General features: G+C 35.8%; 1 protein-coding gene across 3 annotated transcripts in view; it reads left to right on the top strand.

Annotated features, from left to right (window-relative positions):
- Nucleotides 1-16,768, top strand: part of SYT14 (synaptotagmin 14) — an 88,984-nt gene that overhangs the window by 6,737 nt on the left and 65,479 nt on the right. For all 3 annotated transcript variants that reach the window (XM_039568777.1, XM_039568776.1, XM_039568775.1), the window contains exon 2: nt 5,470-5,517. In XM_039568777.1, the coding sequence (XP_039424711.1) occupies nt 5,470-5,517 (48 nt within the window). The remainder of the gene's footprint in view (nt 1-5,469; nt 5,518-16,768) is intronic.

Below are 16,768 nucleotides of genomic sequence, written 5' to 3'. Positions count from 1 at the left end.
AGAGCAAGGTGAAATAAAGAACTTAATAATATTTTTTTTAGTGCTAATTATATTTCAGTTGTCAGAAGTGTAGGGAAAGGGAAGTTTCTGGTCATTCTGGAAGCAGAGTTAGTATTATTTTCATGATGAGGGGAGAAGGTCCCAAATAACCTCTCTACTTTATGGCTTAGCTTAGAAAATCCATCTCTTTTTGGCTACTTTTAGTCCACATAGATGCTTCCATTTATTCCAGTGTGGGTAGGATTGGGTGCAAAACTTGTTTGAGAAACAGAAATGGCTATGCTGTTCTTGATCAACTGTCACTGCTACTTCATTGATCAGTGTCATTGGTTCTGTCGATTACAAATATAATTAAAAAGAAATTATTTCCCCTGAAAAAACGTACTAATGTTTGTCACTACTTTTATGGTTGGATAACAAAACCCAGAATATTCTTAGGACAGGTAGATGATGTATCCTTAGGGTAATAAATTACTAGATAGGGGTCTTTTTAAATGGTGCTAGTAAGGAATACAGTCTTTACAGTAGGAGTTTGTATTATAAAATCAGAACATAAATTTCTTACTTTTACTCTTGAAAACTTCTGGTCTTGGACATGTCTGCTGATAATTTAGTCTGATAGTTATTTCTCTTATTAGTGTGTTAGACAGTGAATAATTGTTCTATATTCACCTGTTTACATCCACCATCTGTTGGGTTTTTTTCAGGTCCAAGTGTCTTAGTCTATTAAGTCACCCCTCATAGAGAAACCTTTTGTGTTTTAATCACTTTCATTGGCTTTTTTTTTCTTTCTCTGTGTCTTCTGTGATTCTATTTTATTCTTGGAGGTTGTGGGATCAAGAGGAGACCAAAATGGCACAAAACGTAAAAGATGTAGACATATAAATAAGTATATAAAATAGCAAATATATCTTTTTAGCTTGCTGTCTCTTTCCTTATAAATTCAGATGTTCTTTGCTTTTTAGTTTGCTTTTTGACTAGTTCTAAGCATTCAACTTTAAACATTTCCATTTCTACATATGCACTGTTATCTGTAGACTAAACTTGTAAAAAAGGATGCTAAAGGAATGCAGAGGTGATTTTACACCATGGGCTAGGATGGGCTAATGATTGTATGTAACCTCTTCAGGGAAAAACACTGATGGCAGCTGTAGAGTTGCTGTTGCACGAAAGTCTTCAGCTTTGTTTATTTTCCATTACAGTTAGCTGTCTGATCATCTAAACCCACATTCTTCCTTGTATTCAGTTCATGGTGTGAGGCAGTTTTTAAAGTAGATTAGTTGGTATATGGGACCCAGAAGTCTTTCATCATAGTTGTCTTTTAAAATAAATTTGTAGCATGTCGTATGAAATGCTTAGCATGAGAGTGGGTTTCCTGAGTCTCTTGCATTCCTAGCAGAAGCAGTAGTGTTTCCTCATGCTTACACGTGGTAACATTAGCATTGTGTTAGGCTTTATCACTTGTATCCTATTTTATGTTTCTACATTGTAGCACCCTGTTCCTGCTACTCAACCTGCTCAGTGTTGTCGTTCTGCATTGGAATGTCGTGGGTTTGCCAAGGGAAAAAATAGTTGTCTATTGTTGAATAAAATGTTAAGAAAACGTTGGTTGAATGTGGTCCAAACTTATGAAAATGCTAATTAAAAAACAATTCTCAGCAGGAAAGTAATTTATCATGTAAAAAGTGCATCTGAAAAATTATACCCGCTGACAAAAGGCTTTTGTGATACAGTATAATGTTCTGCTGCAGCTACGAACATGGATTTGTTGATGAACTGAAGAATAATGGATTTTATACGCACCAGCCTAAGTTGCATCACATTTTTGCTGCTGGAACTGGGACTGTGTGCCATGTTTGTTGGTGGCTGAGTTTATGGATGATGCCAGGGAGGGAGTAGTTAATAAGCTGGAGGGAAGGGCTGCTACCTGCGTGCTCAGCAAGCTCAGAGTGGGCTGAAGGAACCTCAGAAACTTCCACAAGGACAGATGAAGTCCAAGCCCTGTGCTACCAACTGCAGGCAGGCTGGCCAGGAGTACCTCTGAACAAAAGCCCCTGAGGATCCTGGTGAACAGCAAGCTGAACACAGACCAGCCACGTGTCTGTGGCCTGTATCCAGCTGTGTGAATCCAGTATGAGAGGCTGACAAGCTGGGGAGACCTCAGAAGAGTGCCACTAAGCTGGGAGGGAACTTGGAGTACCTGGCACATTAGGAGAGGCTTAGGAAATACATTTGTGTAGTCTGGGGAGACCTGACCGGCACTCTTACAGCAGCTTTTCACTGTACAAGGGGGTCTGAGAGGTGGAGATGGGTTCTTAAGCTGCCCAGTGAAAGCATGTGTGGCAGTGGGTGGGAGCTACATCAAGGGGAGTCCTGGCTGGCTCTAAGGTTCTAGAAGTGCTCGCAGTGACAGGGGTGACACCTTCCCCCTGAGGACCACTGGTGCCCGGAGAGGTCTCGGAGTTGTGGTCGTTGCAGGATGTGGTTGGTTGAGGCTCGGAGGAACTTTCTGTAATGCTGGTCCTGTTCCTGCTCTGAAGTCTTTGAGAGCACCAGATGTCATTGATTCCCAACCTAAATCACTCTATGGTAATGCCTGTGCTACGTTTCCTAGACAATTGTTGTCGGCATCTGGTGGTGAAGTTCCAGCTAAACTCCTACTACAGTAGAAATTTGAATTTTGAGTTGTACTAGTTTAGAAAGACACAAAATTTTCAGTTAATACAAAATTCAGCATTCATCTTCTTTGATGTACATGTTTTCATCTTTTTGCTGCCTTAGTCATCTTGGCAAATAGAGACTTCAGTTTTCTCAGTTTAGGACAAAACCTTTGTCCTAAACTGAGAAAATTAAACTTTGTCAGATGTTTCAGCTGCCTCTGGAAAACATCTGGCCATTCTGTTTGTGTTAAATGTTTGAGTGACTTAGATTTTTAGGACCACTAGGTGGTTCTTGCTCAAGAAAATGAAAATGGTTTGTTGAATGTGCAGTTCTAAAATTACTTGATCTTTCATTATTTTTCATTTTACTTCCATTGTCTGATATTATGAAAAGCTCTTTGTACCCAAGTGGGTTTGTTTCTGTTCTTAGATTACATTTTGGACAGAGTATGATGTAGTTTTATATGCAAACTCACTTAAAACCTTAAAATCTTAAGTAGGAGATCATGTTCATAGTCAAGATGAAATGGAACTAATAATAATTTGTGTCTAAATCGAGCTTAAATTTTAATTAACCATAACATTGTTAGTGAACTAACACTATACTATGATAAATTACCTAAAAATAGTATTTAAAGAATAACATTTAAATGTGTCATGCCTCTGAACCGTTGGGATTTATGGGCTAACCAACACAAACCCACTATTTTCAGACTGAAATGCTAAATTAATGGTTGGCATCTTGCTGTCATGCAAAATGTTTCCATATTTTCAATTTGGTTTCTTTCAGTAACTAGTTTATTAAAAGCTGAGAGAATTCTTGGGAGTTGGAAACATGGAAAAACTTGGGTTTATCTGTTAATCCATGAATAAAAGCAAGGTGTGAATAATGTATTAGTTCCACAGTTTTGAGGACCACAGGGGAAAAGAAGAATCTGTCCAGGTCAATTGAGGATAAAATTTCAGGTCTTTCCAATAGAGTTGCTCTCTGTTGTTTCCTCACAAATATGAGATCTTTATTTTTAACTGTCTGGCATCTGTAATTTTTATTTTTTCTTCACTGCTGAATTTAAAACTAACAGGGGAAAAATTCTAGGGATAAGGCTTTCAGCCACTCTTCTGGTTTGTCTTTTATACCCTGAAGATGATTGCAATGACTTTAAAGAAGATTGCAATCTTCCCCCTCTGTCTGGTTTTGGGGTTTGTTTGTTTGTTTTTAATGCCCTGTTATTTTAAAAGCGGATTATATTTTTAATTTAGTTTTCTTATGTTTTCCTTCCAAAATGCTTTCTGAATGAAAATGATTTTGCCCAGCTTCTAAAATGCACTGAAAAGAGGGAATTATATTGCTATTACAACTGGATTTTGTAAGGGTGATGACTCCACAAAACTCCTGGTTTCCTCAGACTCACTGGTACTTGATTTCCCATTCAAGAGTATATTTGAAGCTTGTATTTCATATTTCTGAGTATGTTGACATAAAATGAGGATTCTTTTTACTTTCACAGACATTTAATTTTTTTTTAGAAGAGTTATGTTTTATTCCATTTATTTGATCCCTTTTATCCTTTCTCCCTCCAATATATGGATTTCCTACAGTTATTTCTTTAAAGTGTAAATTTAAGTAGAAATACAGATATTTTCTTAAAGCTTTACAGCACCATCTGGTAGTGTTACCAGTTAAGAGTTTTAAGTATTGTTTGATATCATTACATGCTGTATTGTATGTCATAATTAATTTATTATGGAATGCAGGAGAGTAATAAGTGCTATATAATGTATTTCCATATTTTTGAGATGGGAAGAATTTTGTTACCTAAAGCTTGTTTTAGTACGTTTTGAAGTGTTTGGAGCCCAGGAGTGAGTAATACATGCAAAATAGGTGTTTTGTGAGGCTTTGGAACCCTGTTTTGTATTTTCATGAGATTGCAGAGAACTGGGATGAAAACCCAGGCAGCTCCCCTCAATTCTGTATTCACATCCATGCACTCCTTTGTTGTCAGTGGAAAAAGGCTGAGTGGATTAGGGTGTACTTAAGAGAAGCCATAGCATGATGTAATTTGGAATTTTAAGGTTTGATCACGGGGCATATAATTCCAGAATATTTTTTAGTTTAGATATTATGTGTTAGTATTTTGTTTACGAGCAGTAATCCCAACATTAAACTGTAAACAAAAATGTAGTATTTCTAGCAACAATTTTATTATTCTCGAATAAATATCTATCTAATTATAATAAATAATAAATATCTAAAGTTCTATACAGCTGATTTTTTAAATTTAAAAAATATCTAAAGGAGAAATTCTAGGCAAACCAAGCCTTTGTTAATAGGGTTTTTTTTGTTGTGTTTGTTTGTTTGTTTTTGGTTTTGTTTTGTTTTTTTTTACCATGGTGGGTAATCATAATATTATTTTGGCATTCTTTATATTGCAAATATTTTTGATATTTTGACAATTCTTCTGTAGATAGCATTCTATAGGGTAGTTCCCTCCAAACAGGAAATTTTGTTTTATACGTGGGAAACATTGCTGTGGCTTCAGTTAAGGTGCTTGCTTTTGTAATTTTATCTGTATAAATTCAGTATAAAGCTCTTCAAACTGTACCACCATTAGCAATATTAAGCCAAAGGTACATTTATTGTTTTCTCCAAAGGATTTAATGTATAATTTGAAAATCTGTTGAGTCAATCTTCTGCATTTTTATTAAATGAAGGAATTTTGGAACTTTCTTTTACACTGTTTATAAACCTTATTAAGAAACAAAATCCATTTTATTTGTTACTGTTTTCTAATGATGTATTTCCTCACAGGTGGAGAACGAACTTGTGGTGTACATGAACTGATCTGCATTAGAAAAGGTAAGCAATGATTTGTGAAAGTGAACTCCTCAGCTTGTGAATAGTCCTGGTGAGAAATCTCCTGCCCAGTGTTATGGTCTGACCTTTTGTGGATCTTAGTGTTGCATCTTTGTGTTGCAGAATCCTTTGATGCTGACAATGTCAATAGGAAAAAATAGTGAAATTATAAAATAAAACTTGATTTTTCACAAGAGGGAAAAACGTGTTCCTCCAATATTCACGAAGTTACATGGAATTTGTTAATGTTGTTCAGCTGCGATGGGTAACCACAAAAACTTTGATCTTTGCTTTATCCACTGAGACATTTTCTAGGATTATATAATTTTTAGTAGCAATAGAAAGTTGTGAGGATGTTTAAAAAAACTGATGTAATGAACAGGCAATCTCTGCCTCTGATTCCAGGTGAGATCCTAATGACTCAAACTTCTTTGAAAACAGCTGTAACAATAGTGAGACGAGCAACTGACAGAGCACAGAGCAGAGCTGTGCTCCGGAGAGGGCTGGTACAGCTTAAAGCTGAGCTACAGTGGCTGAAGTTGGAGCTCGACAGAACAGCTCAGCTGTTTTAAAGACTGGATACAGTTCTGTTTTCTGTTCCTTTTGGCAGCCCTATGCTGCTTCCTCCAGCATTGCTGTTGAACCTCTGTCTTCTCATCTGAAAGTTAATAAAAACAAAATAGTTTCTTCAAGGATTAGTCCCTTGAATTGAGTCTTGGTTAGGTCAGAAGAGTCTCAGTGCTTTCAAAGGGAAGGAGTAGGAAAGTGTGGTGGGAGAGGAGTAAGGCTGCCAAAAGTTTGACAACAACTTAGTGTTAGACTGGCTTAATAGTATTGTCAAACCACATCATACTCTGTGGGAAGAAATTTTGTTTGTCTTCTTAGTTTCCATTGCATTCACTGAGACATTTTGGTAAAATCATTTGTGTTTATTGAAACATTTATTTAATATTGCCTAACCTCAGAATTAAGTCTACCAGTTAAGGTCGAAATAGCTTTATGATCACAAGTTATTTTTTTCAAATAGCTATTTAAAGAATTATTGAGTGTTGTATGTGGTTTGACAGTACCGTAATTAAGATTTTTTCCACTTTTCTAAACTCTGAATCATTTAGATCTTCCTTTTTTTAAAATTCTTTCTCATTTTGGAGGGGAGGTGAATTTTTTCTTTTTATTTCTGTCTCTGTTTTTCCATTGATGGATAAGTTTGCACATACAGTGCTCTGTATTCCCTCTGTAATAGGTCCTGTTTATCTTTCTGAATTGTGAAACTCGTTGGAATTTCAGAAAGCCTTCTGATAAAGTTTCAAAAGCTGTTAATCTTGCTAATCCTTATTTATTTTAGGATGCTGTACTGATTTTAGGAAAAACAATTTTTCTGCATTCTTGGAGGCAGTGCTGTATGGTTTTAATGTTAATTGCTGGAAAGTTAAATTGAAAAGATGTTTTTGTTGTTTTGCTTTTAAGATTCTGTGTTATATTTGAGCATTGAATTCTGAACTCTGTTAGCCATTGATACAGTAAATTAAATAACAGTAGCGTGGAACCTGTGTTTTAGCTTTGGTGGTCATAAATTAGCCTAAGGGTGAGTGTGATTAAAAGAGAAATATCCTCTTAGTGCCGTTTATACTTGCATTATGTTGGGTTCCTTTTTAGTTCACGTGAGTTTCCATGTATAGTCTAACCTTGTGTGTCCCTATGTTACCGATAAATTTCTCCTTGTAGCGCATGGGTTTGGTTCATTCTTGTCTGTCTTTGCTCCCTACTCGATGTGTACCTTTAAAGCAGAAGATGCCTGCCATTGTACTGCAAATCTTCCAGTCATGTGGAGTTTTAGTTACTTTATCTAAGACTTTACATCATCTGATGCACATTCAAGATGCTTTTATTGTCTGACCAAGGCCAGGCTCCTAAGGATTATTTTATTTGCCAGCTGTCCAGCCCTGCTTGCTTGCCAGGATGAGAGTGCAGACTCGAGATCTCTACTGACATCCTCAGAATAGGAAGGCATTTCCAAGCTGAGAATTCCTGGCTGCCAGCAGTCTCGAGCTGGTCAAATCAGACCTTCCAGCTTTCTCCTTAATATCATTGAGTGCTCATGTCAAGCTTATACAGGATGGAGTTTCCCATCTCTTGGCTGTGCCCTGAAAGCCAAGCTGTTTTCTCATCTGTGAGCTCACTGCAGAAGTTGAAGGGACAGATTAAGTGTTCACATTGACACATGGGTAATTCCCTTCAGTCTTGTCTGGTGCTGGGTAAGGTTGCAGGGTGCCCTTCTCCTTTTACTCTGGTGTCTATGTGACTGTGGCACCAGGAGAGTACACTCCAGCACTCCTGGCATTCATCCACTCCCTCATTTACATCAAATATTGTCTGTGAAGCTTTGAGAGCATGTGGTGTTTGACAAAATGGTTCTCTATTTGCTATTTGCCTGAAAGCCTCTTGTGCTTTCTGCCAGGGGTGGTAGGTAACTGTGACTGCCCTGTGACTGGAGTTGGAGTGCCCATGTGGAACCCCTGAAAGAAACATTAGTAGTAAAGAGCCTGCATTAAGTAACTGGAGTTCTTCCAGTGTACACTTGTGCTTTGCTTGTCTGTCCAGCTTTCTTACAGTCCTTCCAAATACATGGTTGTTGAGAAGCAACTAACAGGATAAACAGCAATGTTCCATCTTGTTTTTCCTGTACTGAATAGGGAAAAGGGAAAAGTAAGCATGCAAGCAAGCATGTGTTTTCTATGAATAATACATGGGAAAACTTTCCGGTTTCAAGTGATGGAATGTAATTACAATTTATATGGGGATAATATGACTTGAAGGACAACTGTTGCTGGTGGTTAATTTTTCTTTCTAGTTAGCAAAGTAACACATTCTTAAATTGTCTTTTTGTTGCCTGTCCTTTCATTTTTTTGCTAGGAAAATAGGAACCTTGGAGTGTGAGATGATGACATGTGTAAAGGGACCAGAAAGGTCTTCAAAGCTGTGTGTGACTACATCATTTAGCTCAAATAACATACTGAAAACTTCTTAGCTGTAGTTGAAGGCATAGCTGTAAAAGCAAAACTGAAGCCTTAAAAAGCAATTGTCTGCTCTAAGATTATTCAGCTGTAAAAATGAAAATAACTTGAAACCTCACTTTCCATGTTTTTTTAGGTTTTGTATTTCTCAGATTAGTTAAAACCATAGACTCAAAGGTTTGCAAGTACCGGTTATAATGTTCATTGAATAACTGAGATTATATCAGTTCTACTGGGAATGTGATCCCAATATGGTATCGATACAGGACTCAGATTTGCTACCCAAAGATGTAGCATTGTCTGGCACAGGCCTCCTCCCGTGTGACATTAATGTTGTTTCAGTTTTGTAGTTGCCCAAGAGAGATGGTGGTGGGTCCCCTCCTAGGCTGCACAAGAAGGATTGTGTTACTTTTATAGGGTTTTGTTATTTGATTTCCTTTTAACAGATTCATACATTTTTGAGAAGAATCTGCAAAGAGCTGATCAGGAGTTAGGAGACTGATAGGCTTTTCTGGAAAAGCTTTAAAACTAATTCTTACGTATTTTTAAAGAGGCTTCTTCTAAATGCATAAATATAGGGAGTGTGTGTCCTGAAAATGTGAGTATTTTGTGGCTGTTATATAACATCTAATAGCTAAAAAATACTGAACAAGTCACTTCCCAGCTATCAAAAAGAACTTTAAATATGTATGATCAGCTATTAGGGAAGCACTGAAATTTTTGTCTGCTATGTTTAACATAGTTAAGTAGTTGAACTGTTTGTGCAGTTTTATATTTACACATTGTTGAAATCTGGAAAAAAGGAAAAATAGATTCTTGCTTTTATTATAAATTAACTTCTTGTTTAGTTCTATTATTTAATGCAAGTTTGTGTACACACACTTATTCAGTGTCTGACAGTACAAATTGAAGGCCTGGCTAGGGAAAAAAGAGTCCTGCTTTGTTTTTGACAGCAGAAGGTGACAGGAGTTTTTCTGAAACTTCTCAGCTAGCAGTTCATGTTTTTGCTGGGTATCTTCCTAGTATCCAGCTGTTTTTGAGGGGGTCCAGAGGTTTGTGTTAAGTTGTTCCTTTGGTTATTTGCTATGGACATAAAAGAGCTCAGGGAACTTGAGGTCAGACTTGAAAAAAACGTATCTTTTTTAGCTGTGTAGTGCAGCTGCAAGTCTAACTTGGAATTAGCTGTTGTTAGATTTGGTAATGTTTTAATTAAGGCTGTTTCAGGTTCTGTTTGTACAAACAAGACAGATTTCTGATGAGTGTTTACGATATTGAGCTATAACTGAAGAAACTCCTCTTTAATACATTCTGCTGTGTATTCACTGTTTGACATGTAAGTGACATTAAAGGAGAAAATATATGGCTATATTATTTTTAGGTCTCTTTCACCCAGCATTTTTCACTTGTTTATTTTTGAAGTAGTGCAAAGTGATACTTCCAACTCAGCAGTGTGTTTTGTGTTTAATTCATGGAAATGTAGATTGAGTATCCGAGTAAGGGCTGAGTTGCACTGATGTTTAAAAATTATTTTTAAGCCCTTTTTTTCTTTTGCAAGATGTTCCTTTCTTTCTATTGTTGTGGCAGTCTTGCAAACAAAGGAAATTATTCAGCAAACCGACTTTGTGACTAATAATGGAACAGAAGTGCTCTCTTTAATATGTAAAAGAGAATTTGCAAAAAGACAATGTCTTCATCTGACAATGAAAAATGTCATTGGTAATAATAATTTTGAAAAGATAAGAAGGTGTGAATTTTTGCTTTGTCAGAAGTATGTTTTAAGTAGAACTACTCCTCTTTAATGTTCTGGTCAACTATCCTTATCCATTTGCATGTGTCTGAATGTTAAGCTGCCAACTACATTTAATCCAAATGGAAAAAAGTAACATTTATTCATTAGTTTCATTTTACAGTAGAAACATTATTATGTTGAAAGTCAACTGCATCTGATACTCAAGTTATCTTACACTATTTGTGATAGTCTACACTAAGTAACTGCCTCCGAAAAAGAAATAAAATAATTTTCCCCTTTCTCCCTGCTGTCATCCAGTTGGTAGAACTACTTGTTCTTCATCAGGATGCCAGAGATGGTAGCAAATTTCTTTAAATTAGATAACCTGAAATGAATGTAAAATGCAAGTATATGTTGTTTCTATACTTATTTAGGGGTTCAGATTTGGGCAGTACAAAGTAAAGTGCACTTCCTCTTATTACAAAGAGGAATAAAAACTCCTCATTAGGAAAGTATAAACAATTAAAGCTATTTTTATAAAATATGAAGAACATAGTAATTAATACTTTTTTTTTCAAGGCTTGACAAAATGTTGTATCCCGTGAATACTAAACTTCATAGACTTGGGAGATACTTAGAAGTATTTCTACATGTTAAAAAAAAAAAAAGTAATAATGTTAAGATTAACACCACCAGAATACATACTGAATTTTGCACTCTGTTGGAAAAGTAATCTGTATGTACACATTTTGGATTAGAGAAAATTTAATACAAAGTATTAAAAGTATAAATACAAAGCTTACTGATGCCCATACAGAAAACAGAATATTATTTTTGTGTGTTCTCCTTGGAGTCTTCTGGAAAGCAGCAGCTACTGGGGAAAGTGCTCTTCTGGAAAGCAGCACTTAATTCCAACTATGGCAGTATCTTTTCTTTTGTGGCAAGTTTTGTGTAAGAACTTTGCTATATCCAAACCCTGGCCTTCGCTCAAGTTCTCATGTTCATTTAATCATTTTTACCACGCAGTACTTTGCTGTATATCCTGGTTAATTGCTGTTGGATTACATGGATTGTCTCATGCTTTGTTGTTAATTGTAGTGTCTGATAGGGAAAAACGAGGTTTTAAAGTATTTTTTTTAACATAGATTATTTTTCTTTCTCTGTAGTGGAGAGGTACTTTGTAATGGGTATGAACTTTTAAACCGCAAGCCTCTAGACCCCTGTGGGTCTTTAATACCTTTGCTTTGGGAGGATTATTTGAGAATACCATTAAAAAAATTATAATCACTGCTGTTCTCTTACCCACTGTGTGGATAATAGTCATGTAATATGCTATGTAATTGCAACAGATTATTGGGATTTGGAGGTAATCAAGATGATTCCATGATCAGTGTCTATTCCAAGTGGCAAATGTGATGCTTCCTTCGCTGTTTCTTTTCAGAGATTTCTGTTGTGAGATACTACTTAATCAGAGATGAATTCTGTGTAAGAGAGAAAAGGCATTGAGGGACTGGTAAATCAGCAGGGATGGCAGGCTGACAACTTTTTCAGCACATAAGGATTTAGGAATTAAAAGATTTCTGTCAAAAGTTTAAATCTCCATCTCAGACTATGGCTTCAGTTATTCCTAAATTCTTTCTTAGATCAGTGATTTTTTGGAACGAAGGGTCCTCCTTTTTCTGTAATTAAATTTATCACCGAAAGACAGTTTCAGCATGGTATTTTAAAAGAAAGGGAAGAGAATCCTGGAAAAGACAATCTGTAGAGGCAGTACGAGAGCTGCCACAAGTATTTTTCTTCAGTTATGTGTGTGGTTAGTTCACTTAATGAACCAAGCTGGTTTTATCATAAATTGTGAGTTTGAAGTGGCTGAGGTCACTTGGTCTGTCCAGCCTGGAGAAGAGGAGACTGAGGGAAGACCTCACTGCAGTCTGCAACTTCCTTGTGAGGGGAAGAGGAGGGGCAGGAACTGATCTCTTCTCTGTGGTGCCCAGTGACAGGACTCGAGGGAATGGCCTGAAGTTGTGTCAGGGGAGGTTTAGGTTGGATATCAGGAAAAGGTTCTTCACCCAGAGGCTGGTTGGGCACTGGCACGGGTTCCCCAGGGCAGTGGTCACAGCACGAAGCCTGGCAGAGCTCAAGGAGCATTTGCACTTCTTTGGGATGGCGCTATGTGGGGCTAAGAACTGAACTTTGTTCCTTTTGGGTCCCTTCCAACTCAGGATATTCTATGGTTCTAGAATTCATTTTATGAAGTAAATGAACTCTTATTTGATGTAAATATTTAGTCAAGTAATTTAATTGATCGTAATAAAATAAACTGAATTTTTAGATCAAAACACATTCTAGAATATCTTCCTGTGTGTAAGGATTCCTGGGATCTAGATGTTAAAATGTATTGTTCTTATTAGCCCTTGTAATTAGATATTAAGAAAACAAAGGGAAAAAGAAGTCCTGCTTTGTCTCTGTAGCAGGGCATATTATCCCTCAGCCAGGGGGAAGTGACATAAACTGAATGTTAAAAGAAATTGCTATTATTTCTGATAAATTTCCACTGGAATGGGAGTGACAATTGAGTTAGACCAGTGTAGCTTTCATGATACACTAGTTCCAGTAGACTTTTCATGTAAACAAACACATTTATTTTTTGCCTAAGATGACACTTTTTAGAAATTAATCCAGAAGTGGCATCATGTATCACTTCGGGTAATTTAAGTTTTGTGTTTTCCTCAGTATTTCTTTGAAAGGTCTATTTAAAGGGCATTGTTATTCCAAATAGAAAGTTAAATAAGTACTTTCATCCTTGTTTCATTCTATCAGTCTTAAAAAATTTCTGAGAGGTGCATGTTGCTGAAATTGTTAATAATTTTCTTATTTAGGAAATGTGATGCTCTTTTCAGTTTTGCATTGAAATTGAATTGAGTCGTCATTTCAAGTTCACGCTCATTTGAAATTGTGTCACTCAGGGTTATATCCTGGATGTGAATACTTAAAATGTTGAAGTACAGGTAGCTCATGTTGCAGGGGCTTGTAATTTGTACTGGAGATTGTGTAAACTTGCTGTACAACAAAGTGCAAGATGCAGTGTCGTTACTGTTATTTTGTTGGTGCCTTACTAGCCAAGAGATGGGATGGTCATGATTATCACGATTTATGACTTGAAAATCAACAAGGCATCAATCTCAAAGGCCGTGAGTTAGTAACAAGTCACCATAATGGAGAAAGTCACGAGTTTCAGAGTTACATCCTCATTTAAATCTTTCTGGTCCCATAAGCAATTAACATGAAATTTTGTTTTGACTCTGTAACCTATCACCTTTGATCCTTGTTACTGCATTGTGTCTGTTTCACAACCAATGGCTTTCTAGCTCACGTACACACATACACTTCTATGAGAACATCTAAATTCTTAACTTAAACTATAAAATCACATTACTATACTTAAAACCCTTCACCATATCACCTAATACATTTTCTTACTTACAACTATAGAAACCTAGGTTTATAATTCTTCTGCTTAAAGTATGTATAGCTTTGTCATTACATTAATCCAAGTTCTTTCCAGGGCTGTAAATTAAACTCATTAATGCCTGTGGAAGTTTCTGTTTTTCTGTTTCCCACAATGCAGGAGCAACAAATCCAGAGGAAGGAACATCATAAAGCTGGCAGAATAAAATGTATTTAGCATAGTATGCTGCCAGATGTAGCCATGAGTAGTGGGCCAAGGGAAGAAGTCTGTGCTGCATAAGGAAAGGCAAAATGCAAGTTTGAATTGGAGGGGGCAGCATCTTTGTACAGAAAAGTTTCAGTTTTAATGTAACATAAATGTAACTAAAAAATTAAAACCATTGATACATGAGATGTAATTGTATGTTTTAAGTTGAGCTGAAAGACTTCCTGATGTCTGTTTTGGCAAAACATGGAAAAATAGGTAAATTTGTAGAAGGGAATTACGTAGTTCCAGTGTTTTATATGGCAGATAGAAGAAAGAATAAAACAGGAATCATAGGATAGATATTTGGAATTTTGTCTTTTGACGCGTTCAATAAAATGTTTAGGGTTGATTGTCTCTGATTTTTAGCAGCAGCATCAGCTAGTCAATTTTTGTGGTACAGTTGCTTCTGTTTTTTATATGGGAAAGCATTCTAATAGTGATGCTGCCATATATAGTGTTTTGGGAAGCAGTGCAGGTAATCAACAACTTAATGTTTTAAGTCTTCTAAGGCACCAGTGGATTAACTATTATGCCCTGTAGGTGTAGCATTTTGTTTAGGTAAAAACAGTTGCATTCACTTGTTGCTGCTTCAACTACTCCAGCAAATAGAAAGATACTAATTATGTACAAATTCACAAATTGCTGTGAAATGTTGTGTACTGAGTTTCCATTGTCAAAGAAAAGCTTTTTAGAAAGAGCACAAAATCTTAGGTAGCCTTCAAGTTCAGTTACTCACTTCTGGAGAAGAGACAATCCTATGTAATTAGTAAAAAAAAATTACATGTAATTTGACGCATATGAAAGTACAGTCCCTACTCCTGTTGAGTAATCAGTCAGACCAAAGTATTCACTTGTGAGCAGACGGAGGTGTGGAGGGATTCATTTGGTTTTTTCTGTTATGACATGAGTTATCTGTGAGAAATAAATACATCCTGTTTGGAGAGAAATAATTCAAGCATGGAAAAAGGCAGTCAAGGCACAAATCTTGTTGTTTCGTTCAGTAACCTGCTCAGCTTTCTAAAAATATGCTAATTTCTTGTGCAAATGGCAAAGTTGGAAAGAAGTGACAGGCAGCATTTGGCACTCAGATGAAAATGCTTTGAGCTGGACAGCTCAGATTATTTCCATGGAATGTCAAGATGTACTGGTGTAAAAAATGAATAGCAGTAAATCATTCTTCTTCAGGACTAAATACAAACCAACAGTCCTGTATATTTAAAAGAATTTAAAGGGCTAAAATATCTTAGATCAAGTTGTAAAAAAACCCAAAACCCCAAGTTATAAATAAAAATAAGCTTACATATTTAATTTCAAATGTTTTTTGTGCTAGGATCCTAAAAATAATTGGCATTTTTCGGATCATGCCCCCTAGTTATTTAATTTGTGTACAGAGAGCTAGTATTGCATTTGTAAATGAATAATTGAAACATCACTAAGATAACAGTGTGGCTTTGTACATTGCTAGCTAAGTGAGTAGTATGATGTAGAGTGTGAAAACTCAAAAAATAATCGACTGGGTATTAAATACAGTTGGGGCTAGATATATACTAAGATATTAAATGCCTTTCAATTGAAAGTAAAAAATGTTTCCTATTTTTAAAAGTTCTGAGGATTTTCTTTGTTTTGGTGATATTTATTTGAAGAAGCCATTATGTTTTGGAGAGTTTGAAACATTTTTTGGAAATAAAAAATTATTTCATAACAGCGAAGTTATTATTTGAGAAAGAGGTGCTAATTTGATATTTAAGATGAAGAGATGGTAAGTTTTTGTGTTCTAATACTTTTGATTCTAGTGTTGATAACAACAAAATGGAATTGAAGTGATGTTAATGTAATACTTCTGTAATGACTTTGACTTTCTATGCCACTTCCATAGCCAGCAATTCAATTAGTCTTGGAAACTTTGTAGAAAGACATTTGGTTTTTTAGTATTTCTAAACCTGCCTTATATTATAATGAATTTCAAACATAAATTCAAAATTTTATTGTTGTTTTTCTTAAGAACCAAGAGTAATTATGAAGCTTATACAAGTAGGACATTTGAACCTAAAGTATGACTTTGAGAAAATACTGCTTTTTTTCTGGTTTCCGATAGTAGAAGAAACCACTGAGAACCTCTGGGAGTTTTTAAAATGCTTTCCATGGTACAGTTAATGCCCAGACAAATCAGAATTTGACAGTATGCTTTGAATCAAAATAATTTTGGTGGTGAAGGTGGCATAGATGCATTTTTTATGCAAAAAAAGAACTTTTTTTTTTTTTTCTGTCTGTGAAGTATACCTGCTTGACACTTCAGCTGTGAGAAACTAACTGAAGGATTAATGTGATGTATAAAACCTGTATTCATGGATGGGAATCTGTACACATTTCATGTGGAAAATTGAAGTGCATTTTTTTTCCCTGGCTTTATAATGGTAATACATTACAGGATTTCAGCTCGATAATTTACCTAATCTGTGAACAAGTATTCCAAGACTCTTTACATGAGTGCAAATTGATACAGAAATATAATTTTCAAGTCCTGTGTTCACACTGAATTACATAAATAATTAATTAGTCCTGCTGCAGCTAAAGTTTCATTCTTTTTGTAAGGTATCAGCCAATGTTTCTTTTTTCACTCCAGAAAAATGTCATCAGATACTGTGTTTCCATAGAGAACTATAAGGCTTTCAGACAGTGCCTTTTTTAACTACTTAGTATCCGGGAAGTAGTGGAGAAAAAAACCCCAAAGTATTGTTTTCAAGTTCCTTTTAGGTTGTGGTTAACTTCCTTAAGCGCATATTTTGACAGATCAAA

Source organism: Corvus cornix, chromosome 3 (assembly GCF_000738735.6).
Source record: "Corvus cornix cornix isolate S_Up_H32 chromosome 3, ASM73873v5, whole genome shotgun sequence".
Lineage (NCBI taxonomy): Eukaryota > Metazoa > Chordata > Aves > Passeriformes > Corvidae > Corvus > Corvus cornix.
The sequence above is the reverse complement of the archived record's forward strand: the minus strand, read 5'-3'. Positions and strand labels throughout refer to the sequence as shown.